Here is a 19,979-nt window from a genome sequence, read left to right on the forward strand (position 1 = left end):
GTATGTTGACATTCAGGGCTATGTTCCTGTGTTGCTGGAGAATTTGTGTGGTATGTCTTGCTCTAAAACTTATTGGCTCTTGGGTGGTGGTTGGTTTCAGTGTAGGTATGGAGGCTTTTGGACGGTCACTTATCACTTAAAGTTCCATGTAGTCAGGAGTTTTCTGGTGTTCTCAGGTTTTGGGCTTAAGTTTCCTGCCTCTGGATTTCAGTTTTATTCTTCCTGTAGTCTCAGGACTTCTCCAACTATACAGCTCTGATAATTAAACTTCTAGGTTAATGGCGAAAAGATTCTCCCCCGTTAGGGACACCCAGAGAGGTTCACAGAGTTACATGAACAGGAGAAAAGGGAGGAGGGAGATAGAGATGAGTAGGAGGAGAAAAAGGGGGACTCAAGAGGAGAGAGACAGATCTACGCAGCTGTCTGTTCCCAGAGTGTTCTCGTATCTCAGACACCTACAAGGATTCACAGAATTGGATGGGGAAGAGAAGGGGAAAAGAGGAAATAGAGGTGTTCTGAGGTAGAAAACAGAGAGTCAAGATTGGGAGGGAATAATCTTCGGTTTTAAGATAGGGCTTCTCTTTTTTTTTTTTTTTTGTAAGGTTATAGTGTAGTGAAGATGAAAATGAAGAGTAGTAGAGGAGTACTAGAGGACTTTAAAAGAAATAAGAGAAAAAGAAAAATAGAAAATAGAAGAGAAAAAGGAAAAAAAAAAAAAAAAAAAAAAAGGAAAAAAAAAAAAAAAAAAAAAGAAAAAAAAAAAAAAAAGAAAGAAAAAAAAAATTTTTTTTTTTTCCCCTAATTAAAAAAATCGTAAAAATCTATGAAAATGAAAGTTAAGGAGTAATGGGGGAGTAATAGGGAATTTTAAAGGAAAATAAAAGAGAAAAAATAAAAAAGAAAAATATAAAAAGAAAAAAAAATTTTTTTTTTTTTTCCTTACTTAGAAAAAACAGAAAAATTAAAAAAAAAGTAAAAATATGTCTAGGAATTTCTCTGGAGCTGTTGCGGTCAGTGTGGGTTCGGCTCAGTTTCAGATAGCTCCTCGTTCCAGCTTGCACTTCTCGATATCTACAGGGCCCTTCCGGTGAAGTCGGTGTTTTCTTCAGGGATTTTAATCTGTTGCACCAGTCCCTTCTGAAGCGGTTCCCTTTGTTTATTTGGCTTCTGTTTGCCGGTCTCTTCAGAGGCTCATTTCCGCCCTGACACAGGCGGCCGGAGGCGGACTCTTATTCAGGTAGCTAGTTCCGTTGCGCTGCTGGGAGGGGCTGACGCTGCGGGGCGGGGCTGGCGCTGCGGGGCGGGGCTGACGCTGCGGGGAGGGGCTGGCCCTGCGGGGGCGGGGCTGACGCTGTGGGGAGGGGCTGGCCCTGCGGGGGCGGGCTGGCGCTGCCGGAAGGGGCTGACGCTGCTTTCTCCGTCTGCGCTGCTCAGGCTCCCGGCTGTTCTATATGGAGCGCGCCCCGCGCTGCGCGAGGTTCCAGCCCTCGGGTGTTACACAAAAGCGCGGAAGGAAAAGCTGCGCCTGCTCTCTGTGCCTTCCCCGTCAGAGCGGTCCAGGCAGCCAGGGGCTTGGTGGGCGCGCTATCCCCAGGTGTGGCGCACCCACTCCCTTCCGCGGACCCAGTCTCAGTTTCCGCTGGCGCCAGGCGGGTGCGCGCGCCTTCCGCCCTTTGCGTCCCCAGCCCCAGTCCCCGCCCCGCGCCGGTCGGGTGCCTGCGCCCTGTGTCTCGCCGCGACCTTCCCCTCCCCCCTGCCTCCTGCCTCCGGCGGGGCTGGGCCGGTCCGCAGCCTGCGAGCTCTTCTCGGGACTTTCCCCGTCCCTTTGTTCTGCGAACGGCCGGCAGTGTGTTCCGGCCGGTCAATTTTCTCTCTCTCCTTTGGTCTCCCACAGTTCAAGTTGGCACCTCACAGAAGCTCCCCCCAATTGTCCTCAGGGCACTCAGGCCCGGACCCTAGCCCAAGCAAGGCCGCCTAAGACTCCCTTCCCGGGACGGGTCTCCGTCCTTAGCTCTTTTGTCTCACTTTTTATCTTTTATATTTTGTCCTACCTCCTTTCGAAGACAATGGTCTGCTTTTCTGGGCGCCTGATGACCTCAGCTAGCGATCAGAAGTTGTTTTGTGAAGTTTGCTCTGCATTCGGTTATTCTTTTGATGAATTTGTAGGAGAGAAAGTGGTCTCCCGGTCCTACTCCTCCGCCATCTTGGCTCCTCCTCAAATTTTTGTCTCCTTGTTAGCACAGTTAATTATGGCTTTTACTTAGTGCACGTAAGTCAAATAAACAGCTCAGAAGTTGAAAATAAGAATCATTCATATCAGAAATCCTAAACCCAAGGAAAAAAAGTTAGTAGAACTAAACTTGATCAAGTCAGTCGCCATGCTGTTATTTGAAGGGCATGGAATTGAGGTAGAAAGTCCTACGTTTGTTTTTGAAGAAAGAGTCATACTGAAGTGTTGAAATTTCCAATCCAAGGGCGGCTCCAGGACTGGCCTTGTGGTGAGAGTGCTCAGTAAAGATCTGTTCTGCTGTTTCTCCACCTCAAGTTCAGTGCTCATCTCTGCCAGCCTCCAGTTAGTCCTGGGGAAGATGGAAAACACCAGTTTTGTTCACGACTCCCTAAAGGATTTGCATTTTGTAAGCTGCCGCACAGTAAATGGAATTCCCATCACACCGTGTGAGCACCGGAAGCACGGAGCAGACCTGCTGTAAACAGGGACAGCTCTGACCTTGTTCTAAAGAAGCTCACGTGTGTCTGGGCTCCTCAGGTAACAAGTCACAGCTGGGGGAGGAGAGAAAGGGTTTCCGAGAGAAAGGCAGGTGGGCTCACAGTGACACCTGCTGCCTCGGACACGCCTGCCCCAGGAAACAGTTCAGGGATGAAGAAACACACCTCCCACAAAGCCACTTTCAAGCATTTGCTTTCACCACCCTTGTATAAATGTTTCACTCATGACCTCGGAAAAATTAAGCACTTGGCTCTGAGGAATCACCTAGAGCCACAATCTCGAGGGAGGATGAGAAAGTCAGTGGGTGAGACTGAAAAGGACTAAAACAGCCCCAGGAACAATTACAAGCATCCCCTGCTTTTCCAAAGTTCATTTTATGTTACTTCACTTCTACGAGGGGCCTACATAGGCATCTGTTTTTCATTTAAAAAAAAGAAAAAAAAAAGTCTGAAGAGGATTTTTGGTTTCATTTTAAAAGGCAAAAAGCTGAAACGGCGTTCAGTGCATGTTTTTATAGCGAGAGGCATCACGCTCCACAAACAGGGAGAGCGGTCCCACCGAGCTCCTTCCCCGGAAGCCACACCCCACATCCCAGCATCACGTCCCACAGCCCTGAACCCTCTCTGGGAGCACCCGTGCTTCCCTTGTGTGCGCTTATTTCAGGCATCGACTAGCAGAACGTGCCCTGGGTCCCTGCTCCTTTGCTGTATGCTCTCTGGGCTTATGAAAGGCGTCCTAGGAGTGCTCTGCTTTCAGAGGGCCCTGCAGGTGGGATCTGCCCCTTCCAGCCTCCACGCCCTCCCTCACTCAGGTCACCATGCCAGCGTCAGCCCCTCTGTGAACTACCCCGCCTTTCACCCCTGTGTGAATATTCCCTGATTTCACAAGCAAGCTTTTACACAGTGTAGGAAAACTTACCAGGACGTGGTGTCACTAATCTGTCTTAGGGCGCCCCCTTAGCAGGGACTGTCTAGTTAGCTTTCACTGCCTACTAATCTCAAGAACCTGGCTCTATAAAAACTAGGCTTCAGAGACAAATTAATGGACTAAATTTATTTTGTGATTCTGTGTTTTGACTTACTTGTCTAGCTTCTTTTCCAACGACTTTCTAACTTTTAGTTCTTCTAGGTAGAGTTTCTTATATTTTTCCAAATCTGCTTGAGAAGTTTCCATCTTGAAGAGTTCAGATTCCAACTCTTTAATTCTGAGTTCCATCTGACTTCTTAAGGAAGCAATATGCTCCTCTCGTTCCTGCTCTAAGTTTTCTTGAGATACTGCTTGTATCTAAGTCAAATTTTAAAAGATATATTTCTTTTGTTAATGATTATAATCTGAATAATTATATTTGTTCCCTTTAGTTTTGAGTCAGTAATTCAGAGAGTGATTTTCAATGTGAAAAAAAGAAAAGGGAAACTTTAAAATAATCATGGCCAATGTGAAATGAATTAAATCTGAATTATAAAATTAAAGTGGAATCAATGTTATAGTAGTATTTATGTAACCTGATAATTAAAATAATAAGTGGATCAACTTAAAATTTTAAAAACTGAACAAGACAACTTGAGAATAATTCAAGAGGATGGTACCCATTCTAAACCACAGTACTTTGTTTCCTTCTCATGGTCTTGTTTTATACCAATTGGTCTTTTAAGTAAAAGGTTCCTCTAGTCAGAATCATTCTGAAAGATCAATTGAGTGATAACTGTGATGGAAATTGAAATATTTCTCTCTTCAGAGAGAGACAAGTGCCCCCTTCCTTCCAGAAATCTACCAAACAAACTGCCCTAAGGGAAGCAGAGGAAACACATAAGCTGTATACATCCAATGTAATTTACAATGAGGTGAATTCAAGGACATGACAGATCAACAAATTAACCTGTAAAACCATGTCGACTTCTTTTAATTTTTCTACTAGCTCCTGTCTCGCTCTTTCTTCAATCTCCTGTTTATACTGCTCTACTTGACTGTGTTCTGTCATATTCATTTCTATATGACTTTTGAGGTTCACTATTTTTTGCTCCAGCTTCTTGTTGTTCTTCTCTAGTTTTTCACATTTCTTTTGCATTCCTGGCATGAATAATAACTCCTCTCGAAGAACTTGAATTTTTGCATTCATGTGCAGACACTGTGAACATACAGTTTCCAGCTCTGCTGGAAGATCATCAATCTGCAAGAATAAAACAAATACCATTTGGTAATGAGGGAAGTGGACTGAACCCAGCCTAACACAAACCAAGGATCAAATAAATATGATGGTATCTGTATTGTCGAATGTAGGACCAGGAATTACTCAGAGAATCAAGAAAGAAGTTCAGACCACCAAGAGTCACAAAATATATTCTTCACTGTCATCATCTTTGTCACACAACATTTGCACTTGATTTTACACTCTTTTATTGTTCTATAATAGTACTTTTCTATCATTCCTCCATGGAATGACTGCAAGTCACCCCTTAGTAGAACGTCTCTTACTCCTTCCCCCCCAACATGTCCCACGGTTTTTCAAGAAGTTTGAGGTATACTGTATTGAGTTATCTAAGGCTGAGTTAATAAATGCCTCCCAAAAGAAGATTGTGAGAATAAGGCTCTAATTAATAAATCTTGTAAGTATGGATTTTAATCCAATAAGCCTTTTTCTGAACTAGAAATAGTTTTTGCTAATTTGAATTGCATTCCAAAGAGAAATGATTTGCAAGGCTAAAGATATCCCGTCTCCTAAGAGTTTAGTGAGATGATCCATACATTTTTCTGAACAAGAGAAAAATGCCTCTTTCTTGTAATCCTTTGTTACTTTCCACAGAATAAGAGAATATACCAAAGAAAACACACACAAAAATATTTGCTGGAATTTCAGTGACACAGAGTTGGAAAGAACTTTCATTTAGACAGAATGATTACTTGGTAAGTCGAGGTGAGTGGAGCCGGTGGTTTTCAAACATGTCTACAAATTCTTTGACAATTTTCTTGTGAAATTCCCTCTCCTTAAATATGTGCTGGCCTCGGTAACTGATTCTAGTGGACAGAGTCTGGGGGAACTGCTATGTGATTTCTCAAGCTAAATAGTTTCTGACTGGCTCCATAGGGAAGCCCACTCTTAGCATCAGTCACCACGCTTTGAAGAAGCCCAGGCCACATACTGAGCACATGTCAGTGTCCCCACCGACCGCCCCCACCTAATGACCCATCCAAAAGCCAGCTCCAACTGCCGGACGTGTGCATGAACAGGTCTTCAGATGCCTCTGGTCCCCACCTTCACGACATCCCAGCTGATGACGACTGGAGAAGAAATGAGCTGGGCTCACTCACTGAGCCTTGCCCCAACACAGACTTGTGAACAAAGGAAATGCTCTTTTGAGCCACTAGGCTTTGGGTGATCCTAATACAATTTGTTAGCAATAAATAACTGGCACAGATACGGATATTGAAAATGGGGTTCAGTGCAGTTCACTCAGTCATGCCTGACTCTTTGTGACCCCATGGACTGCATCACACCAGGATCCCCTGTCCATCACCAACTCCTGAAGCTTGCTCAAACTCATGTCCATTGAGTCAGTGATGCCCAAAAATGAGGTATTTCCATTAAAAAAGAACTAAAACATGTGAAAATGCTTTTGAACCTGGATGCAGGTGGGACCCGAATGGATACAGAGAAAGAAATGGAAACCCAAAGGGCTTCATGAGTTTGTAAACAGAAGCCTGATGGCCCTTGAAGAGGGTGCCAGTGACAGCTTCCAGGCAAGAGAAGAAAATGACACTGAAACATGGGGTAACGGAGACTCTTGCTATGAACCAGCTGAAAGTATAATCAATGAGAAGGATAAGCTATGAGACAAAAAAAAAAAAAGCACTATTAAATATAAAGGAACCAGGACTCACTGGGTTCAATATCTGTATCCCCTTTACAGCATCTCCACCTGTCCAATTGTCACATGACCCAAAAAGACAGAAATGGCTTCTTGGCTAAGGTCAAATCTAGGGCGCTATCAAGGAAAACATGGTCTAAACATAAAACCTGTAGACTGTAAAACCCTACATTCAGTTCAGTTCAGTTCAGATGCTCAGTCGTGTCCAACTCTTTGCGACCCTATGAACCGTAGTATGCCAGGCCTCCCTGTCCATCACCAACTCCTGGAGTCCACCCAAACATGTCCATCGAGTCTGTGATGCTATCTAACCATTTCATCCTCTGTCGTCCCCTTCGCCTCCTGTCCTCAATCTTTCCCAGAATCAGGGTCTTTTCAAATGAGTCAGCTCTTCACATAAGGTGGCCAAAGTATTGGAGTTTCAGCTTCAGCATCAGTCCTTCCAATGAACACCCAGGACTGATCTCCTTTAAGATGGACTGGTTGGATCTCCTTGCCGTCCAAGGGACTCTCAAGAGTCTTCTCCAACACCACGGTTCAAAAGCATTAATTCTTCAGTGCTCAGCTTTCTTTATAGTCCAGCTCTCACATCCATACATGCCACTGGAAAAACCACAGCCTTGACTAGACGGACCTTTGTTGGCAAAGTAATGTCTCTGCTTTTTAATATGCTATCTAGGTTGGTCGTAACTGTCCTTCCAAGGAGTAAGCGTCTTTTAATTTCATTGCTGCAGTCACTATCTACAGTGATTCTGGAGCCCAGAAAAATAAAGTCAACCACAGTTTCCACAGTTTCCCCATCTATTTTCCAAGAAGTGATGAGACCAGATGCCATGATCTCAATATTCTGAATGTTGACCCTGGAAAGACTTAAGATGGTGCCTCAGATTCCTTTAAGGATCTTAAGAGCCTAAGAATTTTAAAGGCATCATCCTGCAAAGCTTCATAGGAAGCCCAAGGTATAATGCTTCCCTCAAAAAAGATTTTTGAGGATAGCTTTTCCAATGGCATGAACCCCAATTGAATTCACAGGACACCGAAAGCTTTAAAGAGAACCCTGGCAGCAAAAACACCACTTGCTTGGTTGCTTGCCCTAACAGAGATCAAGTGTTAGTCACCCAGTCATGTCTGACACTTTGTGACCCTGTGGACTATGGGAGAAGGGAAAGGCTACCCACTCCAGTATTCTTGGGCTTCCCTTGTGGCTCAGCTGGTAAAGAATCCGCCTGCAATGCAGGCGACCTGGATTCAACCCCCGCGCTGGGAAGATCCCCTGAAAAAGGGAAAGGCTATCCACTCCAGTATTCTGGCCTAGAGAATTCCAACGACTGTATAGTCCATGGGGTCTCAAAGAGTCAGACACAACTGAGCACTTTCACTCTCACTTTCTCCAGGGGATCTTCCCAACCCAGGGATCGAACCTGGGTCTCCTGCATTTCAGGCAGATTCTTTACTGTCTGAGACATCTGGGAAGTCCAACCAAGACCAAGACATACAAAATGAGAAAAGGCCTTGGGATTTTCTCAGAAGTTTGATAAAGAGGAACCTGGCTTAGGAAACATGACTCAGCTACAGACAGAGGTCATGTCCTTTGAAAAGGACAGTACAGAGCTCAGAGTGGGAGCACAGAAAAAAACAAAAAAAAGTATTATTTCTCGTGGGTTCATGAGTGATATGCATTTATAGCCAGCACAGTTTATAAAGCTGATGCCAGTCAGGACAGACTTCAAAATGAATGACTTTCCTTCAAACAGCTTAAAATAATTTTTCATCATTTTGTCATCTTTCTGGAATTTAAACTGCCAATATTTATTTGTTAAAAATAGGGTATTTTACACATAAAATCAACCATCTGCTGATGTCCATGTGGAGAGTCATCTCTTGTGTTGTTGGAAGAGGGCATTTGCTATGACCAGTGCATTCTCTTGGCAAAACTCTGTTTGCCTTGCCCTGCTTCATTTTGTACTCCAAGGCCAAACTTGGCTGTCACTCCAGGTATCTCATGACTTCCTACTTTTGCATTCCAGTCCCCTATGATGAAAAGGACATCTTCTTTTGGTGTTAATTCTAGAAGGTCTTGTAGGTCATCACAGAACCACTCAACTTCAGCTTCTTCAGCATTAGTGGCTGGGGCATTGACTTGGATTACCGTGATGGTGAATGGTTTGCCTTGGAAACGAACAGAGATCATTCTGTCATTTTTGAGCTTGCACCTTAGTACTGCATGTCAGACTCTTTTGTTGACTATGATGGCTACTCCCTTTCTTCTAAGGGATTCTTGCCCACAGTAGTAGATATAATGGTCATCTGAGTTAAATTCACCCATTCCAGTCCATTTTGGTTCACTGATTCCTAAAATGTCAATGTTCACTCTTGCCATTTCCTGTTTGACCACTTCCAATTTACCCTGATTCATAGATGTAACATTCCAGGTTCCTATGCAGTATTGTTCTTTACAGCTTCAGACTCTACTTCCATCACCAGTCATATCCACAACTGAGCGTTGTTTTCATTTTCGCTCCATCTCTTCATTCTTTCTGGAGTTATTTCTCCACTGATCTCCAGTAGCATATTGGGCACCTATCAACCCAGGGAGTTCATCTTTCAGCGTCCTATCTTTTTGCCTTTTCATACTGTTCATGGGGTTCTCAAGGCAAGAATACTCAAGTGGTTTGCCATCCCCTTCTCCAGCGGACCACGTTATGTCAGAATGCTCCAGCATGACCCTTCCATCTTGGGTGGCCTGACATGGCATAGCTCGTAGTTTCATTGAGTTAGACAAGGTTGTGATCCATGTGATCAGTTTGCTTAGTTTTCTGTGACTGTGGTTTTCATTCTGTCTGCCCTCTGAGGGATAAGGATAGAGGCTTATGGAAGCTTTCTGATGGGAGAGACTGACTGTGGGGTCTTATTCTGATGGGCAGGGCCATACTCAGTAAATCTTTCATCCAAGTTTTTGTTGATGAGTGGGCCTGTGTTCTCTCCCTGTTGTTTGGCCTGAGGTCAAACTATGGTGGGGGTAATGGTGGTAAAGGCCACCTCTTTCAAAAGGACTTGTTCATGCACTGCTGTATTCAGTGCCCCTGACCCCCAGCAGGCCACTGTCGACCCACTCCCCTGCAGGAGACACCTGGACACTCACAGGCAAATCTGGCTCAGTCTCTTGTGGGGACACTGCTCCTTTCTCCTGGCTCCCAGTGCACACAAGGTTTTGTCTGTGCTCTCCAAGAGTCTGCACTGGTCATAGCAAAACATCTTCTTCCAACAACACAAGAGATGACTCTACACATGGACATCACCAAGTGGGCAATACCAAAGTCTGACTGATTAAATTCTTTGCAGCCAGAGATGGAGAAGCTCTATACAATCAGCAAAACAAAACAAGAAAGAGACCGAGAGCTGACTGTGGCTCAGATCATGAACTCCTTATTGCCAAACTCAGACTTAAATTGAACAAAGTACAGAAAATCACTAGACCATTCAGGTATGACCTAAATCAAATTCCTTACGATTACATAGTGGAAGTGGCAAACAGATTCAAGGGATTAGATCTGATAGACAGTGCCTGAAGAACTGTGGACGGAGGTTGGTGACACTGTACAGGAGGCAGTGATCAAGACCATCCCCAAGGAAAAGAAATGCAAAAAGGCAAAATGGTTGTCTCAGGAGGCCTTACCAATAGCTGAGAAAAAAAGAGAAGCTAAAGGCAGAGGAGAAAAGAAAAGATACAATCATCTGAATGCAGAGTTCCAAAGAATAGCAAGGAGAGATAAGAAAGCCCTGCTCAGTGATCAATGCAAAGAAATAGAGAGAAACAATAGAATGGGAAAGACTAGAAATCTATTCAAGAAAATTAGCTATACCAAGGGAACATTTCATGCAAAGATGGGCACATAAAGGACAGAAATGGTATGGACCTAACGGAAGCAGAAGATATTAAGAAGAGGTGGCAAGAATACACAGAACTAAACAAAAACGATCTTCATGACTCAGATAACCAGTATGGTGTGATCACTCACCTAGAGCCAGACATCCTGGATTGCAAAGTCAAGTGAGCCTGAGGAAGCATCACTACAATTAAAGCTAGTGGAGGTGATGGAATTCCAGTTGGGTTATTTCACATCCTAAAAGATGATGTTTTGAAAGTGGTGCACTCAATATGCCAGCAAATCTGGAAACTTCAGCCATGGCCACAGGACTGGAAAAGTTCAGTTTTCATTCCAATCCCAAAGAAAGGCAATGCCAAAGAATGGTCAAACAATTGCACAACTGCACTCATCTCACATGCTAGCAAAGTAATGCTCAAAATTCTCCCAGTGAGGCTTCAACACTATGTTAAATGAGAACGTCCAGATGTACAAGTTGGATTTAGAAAAGGCAGAGGAACTAGAGGTCAAATTGCCAACATCCATCTGTTGGATCATAGAAAAAGCAAGAGAATTACAGAAAAACATCCACTCTGATTCATTGATTACACCAAAGCCTTTGACTGTGTGGATCATAACAAACTGCGGAAAATTCTTCAAGAGATGGGAATGCCAGACCACCTTACCTGCTTCCTCAGAAACCTGTCTGTAGCTCAAGAAGCAACAGTTAGAATCAAACATGGAACAATGAACTGGTTCCAAATTGGGAAAAGAGTACATCAAGGCTGTATATTGTCACCTGCTTATTTGACTTCTATGCAGAGTATATCATGCGAGATGCCAGGCTGGAGGAAGTAAAAGCTGGAATCAAGATATCTGGAAGTAATATAAATAACCTCAGATATGCAGATGACACCACCCTTATGGCAGAAAGTGAAGAGGAACTGTAGAGCTTCTTGATGAAAGGCAAAGAGGAAAGTGAAAAATCTGGTTTAAAACCCAGCATTCAAAAAACAAAGATCATGGCATCCAGTCCCATGACTTCATGGCATATAGATGGGGAAACAATGGATACAATGACAGATTTTATTTTCTTGGGCTCCAAAATCACTGCAGATGGTGACTGCAGTCATGAAATTAAAAGACCCTCACTCCTTGGAAGAAAAGCTATGATCAACCTAGACAGCATATTAAAAAGCAGAGACATTACTTTGCTGACAAAGGTCTATCTAGTCAAAGCTATGGTTTTTCCAGTAGTCATGGATGCATGTGAAAGTTGGACCATCAAGATAGCTGAGCACCCAAGAATTCATTCTTTTGAACTGTGGTGTTGGAGAAGACTCTTGAGAGGTCCTTGGACTGCAAGGAGATCAAACCAGTCAATCATAAAGGAAATCAGCCCTGAATATTCATTGGAAGGACCGATGCTGAAGCTGTAGCTCCAATGCGAAGAACTGACTCATTGGGAAAGACCCTGACACTGAGAGTGATTGAAGGCAGGAGGAGAAGGGGACGACAGGCGATGAGATGGTTGGATGGCATCACCAACTCGATGTACATGAGTTTCAGCAAGCTCTGGGAGTTGGTGATGGACAGGGAAGCCTGGTGTGCTGCAGTCCATGGGGTCGCAGAGTCGGACACAACTGAGCGACTGAACTGAAACATCAAATACTAAATGCTGATGAATTTTTTTTTAAAGTGTGGCTATTACATTTTACTTTCTAAAGATGCTCTAAAATAGTTTTCATCAGTGGTTCAAGATATTCCAGGATAAATATCATCTTACTATAGTAATCTTTGAAAAATTCCCATGCACACCGGAGCTCTTTTTAAAAAAAAAAAAAATCCAACAAAGGAAAAATACATTCTTTCAGAAATACTGTTCTATACAGATGTAGTATTCACTTGGTGAAGAGAATAAACTACAATGTTAAAAATGATTCATTCTCAAAAATCTCACAGAAGGGTTAGGATTACAAGAGAAACACAGAATTCTCAATCAAATCATTACTCAAATTTCTAGACTCTAACAGATGTTTGTGTACCAGTGTTCAAGGCAGCATTATTAACAATAGCCAGAAAGTGGAAAAAGCCTGATTTCATTGACAGGGGAATGAACAAACAAAATATTTTCTATATAAAATATTGCTTTTGGACTGGATTGTCACAAACTTTTAAATTAAAATCTTACTACAAAAATCATTAATTTTATGAATTCAGTCCATTTCTTCTATAAAGAGTAATTATACTCATCTCACACGCTAGTAAAGTAATGCTCAAAATTCTCCAAGCCAGGCTTCAGCAATATGTGAACCATGAACTTCCACATGTTCAAGCTGGTTTTAGAAAAGGCAGAGGAATATTACTCAGCCGTTAAAAAGAATTCATTTGAATCAGTTCTAATGAGATGGATGAAACTGGAGCCCATTATACAGAGTGAAGTAAGCCAGAAAGATAAAGAACATTACAGCATACTAACACATATATATGGAATTTAGAAAGATGGTAACGATAACCCTATATGCAAAACAGAAAAAGAGACACAGAAGTACAGAACAGACTTTTGAACTCTGTGGTAGAAGGTAAGGGTGGGATGTTTTGAAAGAACAGCATGTATATGATCTATGGTGAAACAGATCACCAGCCCAGGTGGGATGCATGAGACAAGTGCTCGGGCCTGGTGCACTGGGAAGACCCAGAGGAATCGGGTGGAGAGGGAGGTGGGAGGGGGGATCGGGATGGGGAATACATGTAACTCTGTGGCTGATTCATGTCAATGTATGACAAAACCCACTGAAATGTTGTAAAGTAATTAGCCTCCAACTAATAAAAAAAAAAAAAAAAAGGCAGAGGAACCAGAGATCAAATTGCCAACATCCGCTGGATCATCAAAAAAGCAAGAGAGTTCCAGAAAAACATCTATTTCTGCCTTATTGACTATGTCAAAGCCTTTGATTGTGAGGATCACAATAAACTGGAAAATTCTGAAAGAGATGGAAACCCAGACCACCTGACCTGCCTCTTGAGAAACCTATATGCAGGTCAGGAAGCAACAGTTAGAACTGGACATGGAACAACAGACTGGTTCCATACAGGAAAATGAGTACATCAAGGCTGTATATTGTCACCCTGCTTGTTTCACTTATATGCAGAGCATACCATGAGAAACGCTAGGCTGGAAGAAGCACAAGCTGGAATCAAGATTGCCTGGAGAAATATCAACGACCTCAGATATGCAGATGACACCACCCTTATGACAGAAAGTGAAGAGGAACTAAAAAGCCTCTTGATGAAAGTGAAAGAGGAGAGTGCAAAAGTTGGCTTAAAGCTCAACATTCAGAAAACTAAGATCATGGCATCTGGTCCCATCACTTCATGGGAAAGAGATAGGGAGACAGTGGAAACAGTGTCATATTTTATTTTTTGGGGTTCCAAAATCACTGCAGATGCTGATTGCAGCCATGAAATTAAAAGACACTTACTCTTTGGAAGGAAAGTTATGACCAACCTAGATAGCATATTAAAAAGTAGAGACATTACATTGCCAACAAGGGTCCATCTAGTCAAGGCTATGGCTTTTCCACTGGTCACGTATGGATGTGAGAGTTGGACTGTGAAGAAAGCTGAGCGCGGAAAAATTGATGCTTTCGAACGGTGGTGTTGGAGAAGACTCTTGAGAGTCCCTTGGACTGCAAGGAGATCCGACCAGTCCATCGTAAAGGAGATCAGTCCTGGGTGTTCATTGAAAGGACTGATGCTGAAGCTGAAACTCCAATACTTTGGCCACCTCATGCAAAGTGTTGACTCACTGGAAAAGACCCTGATGCTGGGAGGGATTGGGGGCAGGAGGAGAAGGGGACGACAGAAGATAAGATGGCTGGATGCATTACTGACTCGATGGGGATGAGTCTGAGTAAACTCCGGGAGTTGGTGATGGACAGGGAGGCCTGGCGTGCTGCAGTTCATGGGGTCGCAAAGAGTCGGACACAACTGAGCGACTGAACTGATGCTATTAGTAGCAAGCAGTATCAGTAAAATACCATAAACTTTTTAAACAATGAGACTTTTCACATTGTCCAAAATATTCTTATATATTTCTATTAAAAAAATTAAAAATTCTTCCTCAGTATGACAAAAATTAAAGAGGTTTGACTTACCAATCTTAAGAGGTTTTTCTGAAGCTGTTCAATTTCGCCCGCTTGCTTTCTGACTGTAGTTTGTAACTCGGCATTTTCAATTTCAAGCCTAAAATGCAGATTTTAAAACAATGATTCTCACACATAGGGTTTCTTGTTTAGAGATGTTTTTGAATGTGGACCGTTTTTAAAGCCTTTATTGATTTACTGCAATATTGCTTCTGTTTTATGCTTTGGTTTTTTGGCTGTGAGGCACGTGGGATCTTACTTCCCCAACCAGGGATCAAACTACACCCTCTGCCTTGGAAGGCATAGTTTTAACCACTGGACTGTCACGGCAGTCCTTCACACACAGATTTTTAAAATACCACACTGTTTCTGAACAAACACCTGCAGGTTCAATTTGTAGGCTTTTAGAATTTTGAAAAGTAAATGATTTGGCAACTGTACTGTTTTGCTAGTTGTGTTTTGTGGATAATTGGCTTCCTTGGTGGCTCAGACGGTAAAGACTCTGCCAACAATGCAGGAGACCCAGGTTCGATCCCCGAGTCAGGAAGATCCCCTGGACAAGAAACAGCAACCTACTCCAGGATTCTTGTCTGGAGAATTCCATAGACAGAAGAGCCTGGTGGGCTATGGTCCATGGAGTCGTAAAGAGTTGCACATGACTCAGTGATTAACACTTTCACTTTTCACTTGTGGATAATGTGCAAAATATGGAAATAATGGGGGAAAATATGCATCTCAAAACAGCTCAAAGCTGAAATGTTACCCAGCTTCACAATGATGTTTTTATTATCATTACTGATCTAATTCTCATATTATACTGTTTATCTGCTTTATACTTAAGTTATTTTCTGTGCTACTTTAAATCATACTTTTGGATGTGATCCTGTGTTTTTTCAGCACATCTCACGGCCTCTGTATGTTGATCCTGTGTTTCTTGAGACTGAAAAGAGAAAAAGGAAAAAAACAACTGTTTAATTACTAATAACCTAGCAAATCTGCCAGTGTCAGTTTCTGTCTCTTCCATCTCCATATTGCTTATGGCTGCTTTTCGCCATACAGCAGAGTTGAGTTGTTACAATAAACATCTTACAGTCCAAAAAGTGAAAATATTTACTGTCTGCCCTTTGTTCGTTACTGACCTTTCCTTTCGGACTCAAACACAAAATCATTCATGCTTTAAATTAGATTTTCTCAAATAAATACACAAATTCATAAACTGGCCAGATGGAGAAAGACAGAAAATTACCTGATGATGAACATATATACATATATTTTTATTCCAAGCTCCACAGCAGCCATCACTTTAAATATCCACATAGGTGAATGACCACGGCTCTTCCAGTGATTATAAAAGCTAGCTCTGCTGTTGGTGACAACCCGATGCTTCAGGGTCTAGTGTGAGAGGCAGGAACTACATGGGAGCCAGAATCCATGGGCCTGTGTTCCAATTCCATCAGTTCTGAGCTGTGAGTCCTGGGGCAAATTCCTTAACCCTTCTGTATCTCAGTTTCTCCATCCATAACATGGAGATAGTGGTAGCATCAACCTCAGTGGGATGCTGGGGAGATTAAACTGGGGACTATACATCATGTATTTAGAAGAGGATGTGGCAGATACTAAGAACTGTTTGTAATTGGCGTTATTACGGTCACTGTATTTTACCTGCAAAACAATTTGATACTTCAGGCAGACGGCATGCCAATGGAAGTGGTCTTCTACACAAGTCACCCTGAAATCCCTCTCCATACCGTTGCAAGGGGTAGTAAGGGGGAGCATGAGGCCCAGAACACATGTCCAGTACTTCAAAACCGTTCACTGACTCCACTAACCAGCTAGTACTCTAGTACTTTTCTCCACTTACAGTAATTTGTAACTTACTTCCTCTCTGTACTACTCAGTGGACAATGACCACAAGTTAATATGCACATAGCACCTCCTGGACAGAGTGGTACAGAACTTACACGACCGTCAGAGGAAGAAGGGTGAAGTCACTGCCATGGAAATATTACCCTACTGCTAAATCAAAGTTCTGAGTCAATTCATTCCCACAGCTGTTAATGTTTAGCAAGCACTCCAGTGAGACAATTCAGGTTACAAGGTACGGATATCAGAGAGGCTATTCTCAGAACTTTACAGTTGGCGAAAGGCTAGAAATCTGTAAATCCCACTTCTGCCTACATAATGAAGGAAGGCAAATTTACACTTTTCTCCCAGAGTCAGGGAGAAAAATGAGCATTTAATTGAACAATTCTCCTCTATTAGACTAAGCGCTTTCAATTTTACATTGAGTTGCTTAAAATACATTTTAATAAAAGTTTTATTATACAAACATCTTCAAGAAGAAATAACTGGCATGGGATGAACATTTAGCTAACAATTGTTAAGCTAAACTGCTTTCCATTTATGCAAGACAAGTGCTGTGCATATCAACAAATATTCCCTATTAGACCAAGGTATACCCAGATAAGATTCTCCCTCATGAAAAAAATTACAACAATGCAAAGTTAAGGGCTAGATTGTTCTTCACAGACTACATGACAGGGCTGAAGAGAAAAGGCTCAATGAGAGCTGGACAGTCAGAAAAGCTCCATGGAGGAGGAGAGACTGGGCACCAGGTCTGAATAAATGGAGGACTACCTAAGAGGAAAAGAAACTGTGAAGACAGAAAGGACAATCTGAGCAAAGGCCAAGGAAAGGTGAAATCAGCCAGTGAACTCTGAGGATAAAATCCAACCACAGGAAAATAAAAACATGTCCATCCAGAAACGTGTAAACTAATGTTCACAGATGCATTACTAATAGTTGCAAGTGGAAACACCTCAATCTCCATCAACTTATGAATGGATAAATATAGCCACGTACTGCTTATTGTTTGACAGTCAACAGAAATGGAAGAACTGATACGTGCTATAACATGGATGAACCGCAAAATGACATCAAATGAGAAAAGCTAATCCCAAAGGAGCATACTACATGATTCCATTTGTATAAAATACCCAGAACAGGCATGTCTACAGAGAAAGATATTAGACTGTGGGTTCCCTGGGTCTGAGGGAGATGGGGGATCATAGCAGGTAGCTAAGGGATGCAGGGTTTCTTTTGGGGTTGTAGAAATGCTCTAAAATTGACTGTGGTCACAGGTGACACCTATCGAGACTAAGAGATACTGAACTACACACTTGGAATGGGTGAATCATGTGATACGTGAATTATATCTCAATAGCTTTTTAAAAATCCAAAGGCACCATCTAGATAATCTTCTTAATTCTCTATTTTCGATGTAGGTATTATACTCCATCTGAGTACCCCATGCTTTTACAATGTACTGAAAATGAAGAGAAGGCAGTGCTTAACTTCAACTGGTTTGTATAATACACTTTCTGCACAAGTTATTCTGAAATGCACAAAATAAATATATACAGAACTGCACAGCCATTCAGAAAAGTGAAGATGAGAAACGATAATTTTCTTGAACATTCCATTAAACATTATCCTCTGATTTTATCTGGCTTGCCTCATCATGGTAATACAGGGATCATGAAATAAAATATTGTTCAATCGAAAAACAGTCTCTCCACAGATGTATAGAACAGACTTTTGGACTCTATGGGAGAAGGCGAGGGTGGGATGATCTGAGAGAACAGCATCGAAACATGTATATTATCAAGTGTGAAACAGATCGCCAGTCCAGGTTGGATGCATGAGACAAATGCTCGGGGCTGATGCACTGGGATGACCCAGAGGGATGGGATGGGGAGGGAGGTGGGAGGGGGGTTCAGGATGGGGAACACATGTAAATCCATGGCTGATTCATGTCAGTGTATGGCAAAAACCACTACAATATTGTAAAGTAACTAGCCTCTAACTAATAAAAATTTAAAAAAAAAGAAATAACTCCAAAAAAAGAAAAATTGGTCTCTCAAGTTGTGTGAAGAATGATGCACAATTCTCCACTTTCCTAAGGAAAACAATATATATAATGCAAATGGCAGAATGAAAGTCAGAGTTTAAGAAATGAGTGCACTTAAAGGTTAAAAAAATTATAGTAAATTACTAGTAATGAAAATAAAAAAGGAAGCTGTCCATGAAAAAGAGCGTCCTAAAACTCTTTATCCTGTGGATTCACTGTCGACACATTCAATTTCACACATACCTGACTTGTGAGTTGATGTAAGTTGTTCTTTAAATCCCGTGCCTCAACTTCTAACTTGGCATGATAACGTGACATGACCTCCAGGGATGCCTCCAACGCAGACTGCTTTTTGAGGCTATCAGCCAGTTCTTGCCGAAGTTGTCTCACAGCTGCCTAATAAAATTCTCTGTCACTGAGTTTATCAAATCACTTTACTATGACATTGTGCTAGTAATAAGTAATGCCAACATATGGACTTTGAAAACTATCAGCACACACAGCAACTCACCTTCTTTCCCTCCTCCCTGAATGTGGTTGCAGACCCAGAAGGGTCGCCCACCGGCCTTCCTGATATTAAGTTCCTCAGACGAAGGAGGCAGCCCCACTGTCCACGCCCTGCCCCTCCTGATAAATCTGCAGAGCTCCACCACCTCACGCCCAGAATGAAACAGGTGTGTAGGTGGGACAAGCAGTGGAAAATTCCACCCTGTGGAAACATTTTTCCTCTTTCTTTATTAGAGGCTTCGATTAACATCAGAGATCTTCACATACTCAATTCAGTGCTCAGATCTTTCCAACAGATTCCTATCCCAGCAGAAAAATGAGGCCATTCCCTTAGGGCTTATCTATCTGATATCTGGTCGTGTGTCTATGTTAATCCCAGACTCCTAATTTCCCCCTGCTCCCCGCCTCTGCCCTTGGCTGACCACCAGGCCCTACCGCGGAGCACAGGGGGTTCTGCTCAGTGCTATGCAGTCACCTGCCTGGGAGAGGACCTGGGAGAGAACGGATACGTGTGTAACTGCACCACCGTGCTGGGCACCCGAAACTAACGCAGAAGTATAAACCAACTACACTCCAAAATAAAGGAACAATGCAATTTACAAATGAGGTTGCTCCCATGGCCCTCAAGGAGCCTCGATAGCCTGGCCTCCACCTGCCTCTGGACCACAGCCCCTACAGCCCTCTCCCTGACTCACTCCATTCCTGCTGCTCTAAATCCTGCCACCCTTCATTTTTATTGGGCAATCTGGTATTCAAATGATAGTAATTGATCCTTAAAGCGAGAATTATGAGTAGGTTGTTTGTAAACATATTCTAAGTAAATAGCATAAATAGCAGTGGGAAGATTAAAACAAGAAGAGCTTGGTTAAAAGCTCACCACTTGAGTCCCAAATTAGGATTTAATGACAAGTATATTTAAATGACTTGCCAATGAATTCTCAACTTAATGAAAACTCTTTA

At 42.5% G+C, this 19,979-nt stretch overlaps 1 protein-coding gene across 1 annotated transcript in view; it reads right to left on the bottom strand.

Annotated features, from left to right (window-relative positions):
- Nucleotides 1-2,230: 2,230 nt before the first annotated feature.
- Nucleotides 2,231-19,979, bottom strand: part of LOC122688039 (ankyrin repeat domain-containing protein 26-like) — an 87,202-nt gene continuing 69,453 nt past the window's right edge. The window contains exons 14-19 of the mRNA XM_043893848.1: nt 18,756-18,908; nt 15,472-15,542; nt 14,615-14,702; nt 4,605-4,895; nt 3,810-4,012; nt 2,231-2,579 (exon numbers count right to left, since the gene is read on the bottom strand). Coding sequence (XP_043749783.1) covers nt 2,312-2,579; nt 3,810-4,012; nt 4,605-4,895; nt 14,615-14,702; nt 15,472-15,542; nt 18,756-18,908 — 1,074 coding nt within the window. The 3' untranslated portion in view covers nt 2,231-2,311. The remainder of the gene's footprint in view (nt 2,580-3,809; nt 4,013-4,604; nt 4,896-14,614; nt 14,703-15,471; nt 15,543-18,755; nt 18,909-19,979) is intronic.

This window comes from Cervus elaphus, chromosome 32, assembly GCF_910594005.1.
Source record: "Cervus elaphus chromosome 32, mCerEla1.1, whole genome shotgun sequence".
NCBI classification, from domain to species: Eukaryota; Metazoa; Chordata; class Mammalia; order Artiodactyla; family Cervidae; genus Cervus; species Cervus elaphus.